The 11,878-nt window shown below is 46.0% G+C and overlaps 2 protein-coding genes and 1 long non-coding RNA gene across 3 annotated transcripts; 2 read left to right on the forward strand and 1 right to left on the reverse strand.

Annotated features, from left to right (window-relative positions):
* Nucleotides 1-5,508: 5,508 nt before the first annotated feature.
* LOC100492585 lies at nt 5,509-7,790 on the forward strand. Its single transcript, XM_002944450.3, has 4 exons — nt 5,509-5,652; nt 5,994-6,011; nt 6,965-7,129; nt 7,562-7,790. Exons 1-4 carry the CDS (start codon nt 5,601-5,603, stop codon nt 7,663-7,665), a joined length of 339 nt encoding a protein of 112 aa, XP_002944496.2. The 5' UTR covers nt 5,509-5,600; the 3' UTR covers nt 7,666-7,790.
* On the reverse strand, nt 5,976-6,969 carry LOC108648885. Its single transcript, XR_004220454.1, has 2 exons — nt 6,432-6,969; nt 5,976-6,336 (listed from the first exon to the last, which is right to left on the reverse strand). It is a non-coding gene; the product is annotated as an uncharacterized LOC108648885 (long non-coding RNA).
* Nucleotides 7,791-9,643: 1,853 nt separating the features above from the next.
* Nucleotides 9,644-11,687, forward strand: LOC100492415. Its single transcript, XM_002944449.5, has 4 exons — nt 9,644-9,764; nt 10,113-10,130; nt 10,856-11,020; nt 11,452-11,687. Exons 1-4 carry the CDS (start codon nt 9,713-9,715, stop codon nt 11,553-11,555), a joined length of 339 nt encoding a protein of 112 aa, XP_002944495.1. The 5' UTR covers nt 9,644-9,712; the 3' UTR covers nt 11,556-11,687.
* Nucleotides 11,688-11,878: the final 191 nt, after the last annotated feature.

Genomic DNA, 11,878 nt, shown 5'->3' on the forward strand with positions numbered 1-11,878 from the left:
ACCAAATCAATTGAGTAACCTGAAGCTCTTGAATCACCATCTATATTTCCCCCAAAATAAATCAGTTCTAAATCACCAACAGCTTAAGATCGTACACTAAACTCCCCTCCCAATGCAGTCCCCATGCTCCTCACATACAATGCGTGTAAACTATATACTACTACTATATACTCACATATAGGTGCCACAACAAGTTCCCTGTGCTCCTTATTTTCCCCTAAGCGGGAAGCCGTGCGCCCGTCCATCCACGGGGGGTGTGTGTTCTTGGGTGTTGTAGTATATAGTTGCGAGCGCGCCGGACTGACAGGCGCCTACAGTCCCCGGAGCGTGCTGCCGTATTGACTCACATATAGGTGCCCTGTTCCCCGTGCTCCTCATATTCCCCAGAGCGAAGCCGTGCGCATGCGCGCCTGTGCACCTGCCGGCGGGTACACGGGCGCGCGTGCGCACGGCTTCGCTCTGGGGAATATGAGGAGCACGGGGAACAGGGCACCTATATGTGAGTCAATATTTGTCGTATTTGTCATATAAGACGCACCAACTTTTCCCCCCCAGTTTTGGGGAAGAAAAAGTGCGTCTTATACGGCGAAAAATACGGTATATGCAGTGAAACGCAGTCTTTATATACAAAACCAGCACATTATATGCAGTGAGACACAGTCTTTATATACAAAACCAGCACATTATATACAGTGAGACACAGTCTTTATATACAAAACCAGCACATTATATACAGTGAGACGCAGTCTTTATATACAAAACCAGCACATTATATGCAGTGAGACACAGTCTTTACATACAAAACCAGCACATTATATGCCATGAGGAGCAGTGGGCACTGATGGCAAATATTCAGGCCCTGGCACTATAACACTGGCACTGATACACAGCATTGGCTCCACTGTAACTAACTAGAAATGAAAAAAACAATGACAAAAGTAAAAGAAATATAGAAAGTGCAAATAACAAATATATAAAAGCACAATGAGCTTTGTCAGGGGGAAAAAGTTAACTTACCCTCCATCTGTTAGGGTAGGGGATATTATAGATGTCAGGTGACAAAAAACAATTTAATTTCAGCTAGTGGGTCAGCCTTTAGAACATATACAGTATAGTACTTGTGTATAGTACCTGTGTATAGTGCCTGTGGGATTAAAACTGCAGCAAAAGTTCAAAGTTGGTTCTTGGGTAAAGTTTACAGCCTGCAGATTCTTCTTTTTTTTGTCTTCAATTCAAATTGCAAAATCTCCCGATCCCTGCCTGCATCTGCGCCTTGATTGGTCAATTTTACTGCCTGTCAAGAAAGCTGTGCTCTGATTGGAGAATCCACAAGAAGAAAGATCCAATCAGAGCACAGCTGATTTCTGCAGAACCCGGGGAAGATTTGCAGGACAGTGCAGCAAGGGAGCCAGGTTTTAAGGTGCCAAAGCAGGTTTGGGGAGGCTTAGCCTCCCCAAGCCTTATTGAAAATCCGCCTATGCCCAAATATGTTCCTGTGCCAGCACCCAGCATCAGAAAATAAGCCCGGGTTTTCTCCTGCTCTGTATTCCGTGCAAACCACACCAACGCACCAGCACTCAAACCAGAGCCTTTATGCTCCCATACCAAATGGCGGCTGCTCCACAAGAAGAGATGAGTCTGCTTATGGGCCAATTCACCCTTTTTCTTGTACTTTCAGCTCCGTGCTGTGAGATTCACTAAACAAGGGTGGGGAGGGGTGCAGAGGTGCAAGTTGGGCAAACAGGGGCCAGTGGGCCTGAGACAGACGGGGGCAGATGGACAGGGTGTCAGGCTTAATGGACGGTCAGGTCCCCAACTCTCCAGTCTGAAAGGTAATAGTCTGAAACAGCTAGTGTATTTTCTCGATAGTGGATTATCCCTCAAAACTACAGCCAGTCAGTGTATAATTGCAATAACCAGGACGCTGCCCATGGAAATCAGAAAGGCCACGAGTGCACATAGATCAGCTGGAGTCTCTGAGGTGCCCTGTGTAGGGAGAGACAAGATGGAGGCAAAACCTATAGAGATGTCATGTGACGTGTTTAGCATGGCAGTAAGACATTTTGGCCTCCCGCTCTTGCTGTGGGAAGGCAGAGAATCACACAGGTCCCAGTTAGACAGGAGATGAAATGGCGCAGCAGAGGCCTGGAAGCTGCAATATTTACTGTTTCCCCTGGGTGCTCAGCCCCCGGCCCAGACTGGCAACCTGTGGCCTATGCCTGAGGCGCTGCTGTAAGGTGCCACAGACAGTCACTATTTATTGGGCTGGGGGGGCTGTTTGTGCCTCTGGGTACTGGGAATGCCAGGGGAGCTGTAAGGTGCCACAGACAGTCACTATTTATTGGGCTGGGGGGGCTGTTTGTGCCTCTGGGTACTGGGAATGCCAGGGGGGCTGTAAGGTGCCACAGACAGTCACTATTTATTGGGCTGGGGGGGCTGTTTGTGCCTCTGGGTACTGGGAATGCCAGGGGGGCTGTAAGGTGCCACAGACAGTCACTATTTATTGGGCTGGGGGGGGTGTTTGTGCCTCTGGGTACTGGGAATGCCAGGGGGGCTGTAAGGTGCCACAGACAGTCACTATTTATTGGGCTGGGGGGGGTGTTTGTGCCTCTGGGTACTGGGAATGCCAGGGGAGCTGTAAGGTGCCACAGACAGTTACTATTTATTGGGCTGGGGGGGCTGTATGTGCCTCTGGGTACTGGGAATGCCAGGGGGGCTGTAAGGTGCCACAGACAGTCACTATTTATTGGGCTGGGGGGGGCTGTTTGTGCCTCTGGGTACTGGGAATGCCAGGGGGGCTGTAAGGTGCCACAGTCAGTCACTATTTATTGGGCTGGGGGGGCTGTTTGTGCCTCTGGGTACTGGGAATGCCAGGGGGGCTGAAAGGTGCCACAGACAGTCACTATTTATTGGGCTGGGGGGGTTGTTTGTGCCTCTGGGTACTGGGAATGCCAGGGGGGCTGTAAGGTGCCACAGACAGTCACTATTTATTGGGCTGGGGAGGCTGTTTGTGCCTCTGGGTACTGGGAATGCCAGGGGGGCTGTAAGGTGCCACAGACAGTCACTATTTATTGGGCTGGGGGGGCTGTTTGTGCCTCTGGGTACTGGGAATGCCAGGGGGGCTGAAAGGTGCCACAGACAGTCACTATTTATTGGGCTGGGGGGGTTGTTTGTGCCTCTGGGTACTGGGAATGCCAGGGGGGCTGTAAGGTGCCATAGACAGTCACTATTTATTGGGCTGGGGGGGCTGTTTGTGCCTCTGGGTACTGGGAATGCCAGAGGGGCTGTAAGGTGCCACAGACAGTCACTATTGGGCTGGGGGGGCTGTTTGTGCCTCTGGGTACTGGGAATGCCATGGGGGCTGTAAGGTGCCACAGACAGGCACTATTTATTGGGCTGGGGGGGCTGTTTGTGCCTCTGGGTACTGGGAATGCCAGGGGGGCTGTAAGGTGCCACAGACAGTCACTATTTATTGGGCTGGGGGGGCTGTTTGTGCCTCTGGGTACTGGGAATGCCAGGGGGGCTGTAAGGTGCCACAGACAGTCACTATTTATTGGGCTGGGGGGGGCTGTTTGTGCCTCTGGGTACTGGGAATGCCAGGGGGGCTGTAAGGTGCCACAGACACTCACTACTTATTGGGCTGGGGGGGGCTGTTTGGGCCTCTGTGTAGCAGAAATACCAGGGCCTTGCAAAAGCAGCAAAGAAAATAGTTTTGAGCCCTCAGATGAGTAGGGGAAGGAGTGGGGAGCAGCGATTCTGAGGAGAATTAGAAACTGGCTGGAACCCATCCATCCAGTTTAACCATTGAACATGACGTCCCGCTAGCTGACTAGCAAGTAATACTGCTCTGCTGGCTGTAATGAGGGCCTGAACCCAAACAAGCCCTGAGTAGTAGGGATGTAGCGAACCTCAAAAAAAAAAGTTCGCAAACGCGTTCGCAAATTTACGCCAAAAAGCGCGAATATTCGCGAACTTTGCGAACCCCATAGACTTTAATGGGAAGGCGAACTTTAAAACCTAGAAAAGTCATTTCTGGCCAGAAAACTGATTTTAAAGTTGTTTAAAGGGTACCTGGACAGGGGCATGCAGGAGGGGGATCAAGGGCAAAAATTTCTCTGAAAAATACTTTGTTGGCACAGCGTTGCGTAAAATCGCAAAGGCAGCTGGCAGACCTAGCGGAAATACACGGCGTTTTTTGCTACTTCGCGCCATTACCACCATGGAAACTGGATTTGCTGAAAAACGCCATGTATGGCTTGCGCGGCGTTTTTATGCCTAAAAAAACGCAGCGGAAAAACGCCACGCGAACCCAAATTGCGAACATACGCGAAAAGTTCGCGAACTTGCGCGTTCGCGAACACCCGATGTTCGCACGAATTAGTTCGCCAGCGAACAGTTCGCTACATCTCTGCTGAGTAGAGGGACACCCTGTGTACAAACAGATCAGGGAGATCTAAGGGTTACGCTGCGGGAATATGTTGGCGCTTTATAAATAAATGTTAATAATAATAATAATGGGGCAAGGGTTCTATTCAAGTGCACTGCACAATTGTATGTTTAGTGATTGAATTTGCCTTTCATTGCCTCCCATGGTAATCTCTCTGACCCTGTCCCCCTGTTGGGCGAATGCGCCAGTTGGTGTTTCCAAGTGACAGCCATAGGGATAGGGTTGCCACCTCGCCTGCCCAGGAACTCCGGGCAGGGAGGCAGAGCGTGACATCAAGGGGGCGGGGCTATGACCAATCGCCGCGTCAATCTTCGAGAATCCTGCCTGGTTTTCCAAATGCGGAAAAATTGGCAGGTAGATGCTGAACTGTAACTCTCACTCTCACTGTGGTTGCAGAAGGTGCCAGCAGCAACAATATCAGTCCGGCGGATAAAATGGCTTTTAAAGGGAGCCTGTCACCTACACATAAAAAGCTGTACAAATTTTAAAAATTAAACATGTAACCCAAATTCTTTTTTTTTTTTTAAAGATCATCCATACCTGTTATAAATGTATTTAAAAATCTGAGCTGTCAATCATATAGTGCCTGCGGCATAGAGGCGGGGCAGGCAATATATGATTGACAGCTTAGATTTTTAATTACAATCACTTTCCCTTTCCATTTAGCACTTCCTAGAAATCCCTTAGATGGCAAATGCATAATATTTTTGGGTGATACAAAGCTTGCCTTATTAACACAAAATGGCGCCTGCCTGCTTACCGTGACTGTAAATTCCAAGACTAAAATGAAATAGTTTATATGGTGTAAGTAACGTTTATTTTGCTCAACTAATATGATAGAAAAGGATTTGGAATTATTTTTTAGGGTGATAGGACCCCTTTAAAAAGATTATTGTGATCAAATATGTTTTTTTTAAACAAGAAATACAGGGAAGAGGTAGAACCATAAGAATGCAGTTTGGCGGGTCCCTGATTATAGCGGGATATAATGGCAGTCACTACCTGTTCCTGTGGGGTAGAGTAAATTACCCGGCCATGGCTGAATTTCTAGTTTTTGCATTGGGGGGTGAGACAGGGAGCAGGGTATATAAATGGGGAGGTGCTGCTAAGGCATTAAAGCGCCAGAGTTTGGGCAGAATCAGAGATACTGAAGATGAAGCTGTTGGTCGCTCTCCTTGTTGTGTCCCTGGCAGTCCTGCTTCAGGGTAAGTCATGGGTGCCCAGAGCTCTAACACTGTACTGAAAGGAAATGAGAATGGATGCAACTTAATGGGGGGGGGGGGGCATATCTATTTGGAAAAGAGATAGTTACCTACTGAGGCCCTGTGTTTAAACCCCTAGATGTTGCTAGACTACAACTCCCAGTATTCTTCAACATATTTAATAAAGGGCCAAAGCATGCTGGGAGTTGTAGTCTGTGGATCCAAAGTTACTCCTCCAGTCGTGTTATTTCTGTGAAACTGTAGGGAAGGGAAGGAGAAATAATGGGTGAGATGTTTGTTCCTGGAGTCTCTTTTTAATTGGTGTCTTTTTTTTTCCTCCGCAGGGACCAAGCCGACTCAAGGTAAGTGCCGAGTATAATGCAATGGGGCGAGAATAACACATGAGAATTCTTAAAATTCAGAAAAAAATGTAAATAGTTCCTGAAAGTAACAATGAAATGCTATTGTATATGAGTATAGACAGTTACTACCCTATAACATGTAATTAAATACAGAGGCATGTTACACCTTTTGGCTGCTGGGAGTTGTATTTCAACATCAGTAGAAGGGCTGCAGGGTGGAAAACAATGATATAAAGTGTTATTGACGGCCCATTGTCACCATCTTGCATTACCATCTCCATTCTATCCTACTGTCTGCATCTTTCCCTACTGTCTCCATTTAAGCCTGCTGTCTCAATTCTTTCTTGTGGTCTTCATTCTTTCCTACTGTCTCCATTCCATCCTGCTGTCTGCATCTTTCCCTACTGTCTTCATTCAAACCTGCTGTCTCTATTCTGTCCTGCTGTCTCTATTCTGTCCTGCTGTCTCAATTTTTTCTTGTGGTCTTCATTCTATCCTACTGCCTACATTCTAGCCAACTGCCTCCATTCTATCCTACTGTCTCCATTCCATCCTGCTGACTGCATCTTCCCCTACTGCCTTCATTCTATCCAAATGCATCCATTCTATTCTACTGTCTGAATCTTTCCCTACTGCATCCATTATATCCCACTTTATAAATAAAGATTAATAATAAATGTTAATAATACTGTCTTCATTCTATCCTACTGCCTACATTCTAGCCTACTGCCTCCATTCTGTCTACTGTCTCCATTCTGTCTCCTTCTTGCCGTATTGTGTCCCTCTTGTCATTCAGTCGTAATTATTTCTACTGTGCCCATGTTGTTGCCTGTTCACCCAAAGCACTTTTGCATGGTGGGACCTCACCTAAAGACAGCTCTTTTTGCTCCCCCCAAGCTGAATCAATTCAGTATTACACACCTCCCATGCCATACCTTGTATCCCCCCCACAGGCCTACATTGCTATTCCTGTAATCCCCTCAGCACCTGTAAGAGAAAGCACACTATTGCCTGCACAGAGGAACAAAATGCTTGTGTGAAGACTTACAGAAAAATTGCTGGCTACACCGGCATTCCTGACTTTGAGAATGAGTACAACCCAACCATGGATGTTCACGGTAAGTGTCCCTGTCCTAAATTCCGATGCGCCAACTTCTCTCTTCTTTTATCCTTCTATCTGCTATATAATTCTATCCATGTTTGTGGCCCCATACGTGCCCATATATGTTATTCTGTGCTCTCAATCCTATCACACCAATATCTCATTATAAGTAGATTCTGCCACTAGGGGGGGCATTCAGGTAACACTAACAAGAGAAATCTCCCTCCCCATCAAACAGCCTTTGGCTAGTGGGGGTGGGATTCCAGGCACCTCTGATTTAGACCCCATATGAACACTTACCCTTGGTGCTGAGGGCCAATCATCCTGCTGCGAGGATTCCTCACTCAGCCTCTCATTGACATTAGAATCCACTCTCCCTCTCTCAAATATGCCCCTTCTCCCCTATTGCCTACATGGTATGAACTAATGCTCTGCCTTTTACTTCCAGTGTTGGAGCGGAGCTGTATGGCTATGGATGAATGTATGAGATACAAGCTGAAGAAAAAATTAGCCACTGTGTCCTGCTGCTCCAGTGATCTGTGCAACGCTTAAGGAGGAGCAACCTTGTCTGGTTAAATCTGATTGGATGCAAGAGGAGGGGCAAAATGGGAGAGAGCACTGACAGAATGATTTGTCCTCAGTCACATGTTGCAATAAAAGCACCAACTGAAACCAGACTTGTGTTATTGTGTCTGTACCCTAGGAACCCAGGGACTATTTCCACTTACTGTGACTGTATTTAAATAGACCTTTCTGATAAAGCTTACTTAGTTTTTACCTTTTCTTCTCCTTATAAACCTATTTTACACCCTAAAACCATACACATTGAATCACCCATTATATATAGATTTAAACAGAAAACTGCCTGCTAAAATCCTTGACAAATGGCACTGCTGCAAAGGCTCCAGGCATCAGGGTATCACTACCCTTTAGACCAGAGGTGCCCAGATTTTGCCCATGTTATCAAGTTATCGCATCTACATACCTTTTAGCAGAGAGCCCAGAAATCTTAATGAGTTTCACCCATACTTAGATACATTGTTTCTCACATTTAATTAAATAAGTAGGCTTTCGGCAGAGAGCCCAGAAAGTTAAAAAGCCCCCCCCCCTGCACTGAGATACAATTGTACCTAATAAGCTAAACAGGTCTCTTGGGGGAACTGAGACTTGCAGATTAAAGGGCAATTTCAGCTTTTTTAACAAAACTATAATAACACATAAAACAAGACCCCAAAAACCTGCCAAATTTAGTCAAATGGGAAAGGTATTTAGGGGGTGTGGTTTCAAAAATGGGCGTGGTCAAAAATTGTGCCCCATTTCTTTTTGTCCCACTTTCCATTTTCAAAATGTTGGGACTATTTATTGGGCTGGGGGGGCTGTTTGGGCCTCTGGGTAGCCGAAATACCAGGGCCTATTTTGAATCTCAGCCCAGACCTGCTCGCCCAACTCCCCCCAAAGCAGCAAGGAAAATAGTTTTGAGCCCTCAAATAAATGACGGGGGGGGGGGAGCAGCGATTCTGAGGAAAACTAGAAAGTGGTTGAAACCCGTCCATCCAGTTTAACCACTGAACATGACGTCCCGCTAGCTGACTAGCAAGTAATACTGCTCTGCTGGTGTAATGAGGGCCTGAACCCAAACAAGCCCTGAGTAGAGGGACACCCTGTGTACAAACAGATCAGGGAGATCTAAGAGTTATGGGGCACGGGGCCCATTCAAGTACATTGCACAATTGTATGTTTAGTGATTGAATTTGCCTTTCATTGGCTCCCATGGGAATCGCTCTGACCCTGTCCCCCTGTCGAGCAAATGTAGCTCAGAATATCGCCAGTTGGTGTTTCCAAGTGACAGTCGCCTACCAGTGAGGGATAGGGTTGGGAACTCGATGCAGGGAGGAGGAGCGTGACGTCAATGGGGCAGGGCTTGGACCAATCACTCTTAATCAATCTTAACCAATCAATGTTGACCTTCGCAAATCATGTCTGGTTTTCCAAATTTGGAAAAACGGGCAGGTAATTTTTGACCCAGATGATATATTATCTGCTCCGCCTCTGTGCCTGTGTCAGGCAATATATGATTGACAGCTTGGCTTTTTAATTACAATTACTTTATCTTTCCATTCAGTACTTAGTAGAAATCACTTAGATGGCAAATGCTTAATTTTTTAGGGTGATACACAAAATGGCGCCTGCCTGCTTGTCGTGACTGTAAATTCCAAGACTAAAGGGGAAAAAATGAAATAGTTTATATAGTGTAAGTAACATTTATTTTGCTCAGCTAACATGATAGAAAATTATTTGGAATTACTTTTTAGGGTGACAGGTCCCCTTTAAATCGATATTATTGTGATCAAATATGTTTTTTGGAACAATATGTACAGGGTACAGGTAGAACCATAAGAATGCAGTTTGGCGGGTCCCTGATTATAGTTGGATATAGTGGCAGTCACTACCTGTCACCGCAGGGCAGAGTAAATTACCCCATGGCTGAATTTCTAGTTTTCATTTCAGGGGGGTGAGACAGGGAGCAGGGTATATAAATGGGGAGGTGCTGCTAAGGCATTAAAGCGCCAGAGTTTGGGCAGAATCAGAGATACTGAAGATGAAGCTGTTGGTCGCTCTCCTTGTTGTGTCCCTGGCAGTCCTGCTTCAGGGTAAGTCATGGGTGCCCAGAGCTCTAACACTGTACAGAAGGGAAATGAGAATGGATGCAACTTAATGGGGGGGGTGGGGCATATCTATTTGGAAAAGAGATAGTTACCTACTGAGGCCCTGTGTTTAAACCTTGGGTCCCTACATGTTGCTAGACTACAACTCCCAGTATTCTTCAACATATTTAATAAAGGGCTAAAGCATGCTGGGAGTTGTAGTCTGTGAATCCAAAGTTACTCCTCCAGTCGTGTTATTTCTGTGAAACTGTAGGGAAGGGAAGGAGAAATAATGGGGGAGATGTTTGTTCCTGGAGTCTCTTTTTAATTGGTGTCTTTTTTTTTTTTCTGCAGGGACCAAGCCGACTCAAGGTAAGTGCCGAGTATAATGCAATGGGGCGAGAATAACACATGAGAATTCTTAATATTCAGAAAAAAAATATAAATAGTTCCTGAAAGCAAGAAGAGTAACAATGAAATGCTATTGTATATGAGTATAGACAGTTACTACCCTATAACATGTAATTAAATACAGAGGCATGTTATACCTTTTGGCTGCTGGGAGTTGTATTTCAGCATCAGTAGAAGGGCTGCAGGGTGGAAAACAATGATATAAAGTGTTATTGACGGCCCATTGTCACCATCTTGCATTACCTATCCTACTGTCTGCATCTTTCCCTACTGCCCCATTTAAGCCTGCTGTCTCTATTTTGTCCTGCTGTCTCTATTCTTTCTTGTGGTCTTCATTCTTTTCTACTGTCTCCATTCCATCCTACTGTCTGCATCTTTCCCTACTGCATCTATTATATCCTACTTTATAAATAAAGATTAATAATAAATGTTAATAATACTGTCTTCATTCTATCCTACTGCCTACATTCTAGCCTACTGTCTCCATTCTGTCTCCTTCTTGCCGTATTGTGTCCATGTTGTCATTTAGTTGTAATTATTTCTACTGTGCCAATGTTGTTGCCTGTTTGCCCAAAGCACTTTTGCATGGTGGGACCCCACCTAAAGACAGCTCTTTTTGTTCCCCCCGAGCTGAATCAATTCAGTATTACACACCTCCCATGCCATACCTTGTATCCCCCCTACAGGCCTACAGTGCTATTCCTGTGATCCCCTCAACAGCTGTAAGAAAAAGTACGCTATTGCCTGCAAAGGTGGACAAGATACATGTGTGAAGACTTCCAGACCAATTGCTGGCTACACCGGCATTCCTGATGATGATAATGAGTACAACCCAACCATGGATGTTCATGGTAAGTGCCCCCGTCCTAAATTCCTATGCGCCAACTTCTCTCTTATTTTATCCTTCTATCTTCTATATACTTCTATCCCTGTCTGCGGCCCCATACGTGCCCATATATGTTATTCTGCGCTCTCAATCCTATCACACCAATATCTCATTATAAGTAGATTCTGCCACTGGGGAGGGCATTCAGGCAACACTAACAAGAGAAATCTCCCTCCCCATCAAACAGCCTTTGGCTAGTGGGGGGGGATTCCAGGCACCTCTGATTTAGACCCCATATGAACACTTACCCTTGGTGCTGAGGGCCAATCATCCTGCTGCGAGGATTCCTCACTCAGCCTCTCATTGACATTACAATCCACTCTCCCTCTCTCAAATATGCCCCTTCTCCCCTATTGCCTACATGGTATGAACTAATGCTCTGCCTTTTACTTCCAGTGTTGGAGCGGTTCTGTATGGCTATGGATGAATGTATGGAATACAAGCAGAAGAAAAGATTTGCCACTGTGTCCTGCTGCTCCAATGATCTGTGCAATGCTTAAGGAGGAGCAACCTTCCCTGTCTATATCTAGTTGGCCTGAGGACACAAGAGGCGGGGCAAGATGGGGGAGGGCCCTGATAGAATGATTTGTCCTCAGTCACATGCTGCAATAAAAGCACCAATTGAAATCAAACTTGTGTGATTGTGCCTGTACCCTAGGAACCCAGGGACTCTTTTTCTTACTGTGGTATCGAGGGGGTGCATTTACACAAGGAAGGAGCTGTGTAACATTGGGCAAACTTTGCCCCAAAGCTAATAACCCCATAGCACCAGTTTTGAAGTTAGGGGTTGTCTGAACTTTCTATAATGAAACAAACATCTGAT

The sequence above is a fragment of the Xenopus tropicalis genome, chromosome 9 (genome assembly GCF_000004195.4).
Source record: "Xenopus tropicalis strain Nigerian chromosome 9, UCB_Xtro_10.0, whole genome shotgun sequence".
Classification (NCBI taxonomy): Eukaryota; Metazoa; Chordata; class Amphibia; order Anura; family Pipidae; genus Xenopus; species Xenopus tropicalis.

Bases quoted from the DNA above. Each gene is read 5' to 3' on its own strand.
- LOC100492415 (XM_002944449.5), top strand. From the start codon at position 9,713: ATGAAGCTGTTGGTCGCTCTCCTTGTTGTGTCCCTGGCAGTCCTGCTT. The intron at 11,021-11,451 runs GTAAGTGCCCCC...TTTTACTTCCAG, and splicing joins CCCAACCATGGATGTTCATG to TGTTGGAGCGGTTCTGTATG.
- LOC100492585 (XM_002944450.3), top strand. From the start codon at position 5,601: ATGAAGCTGTTGGTCGCTCTCCTTGTTGTGTCCCTGGCAGTCCTGCTT. The intron at 7,130-7,561 runs GTAAGTGTCCCT...TTTTACTTCCAG, and splicing joins CCCAACCATGGATGTTCACG to TGTTGGAGCGGAGCTGTATG.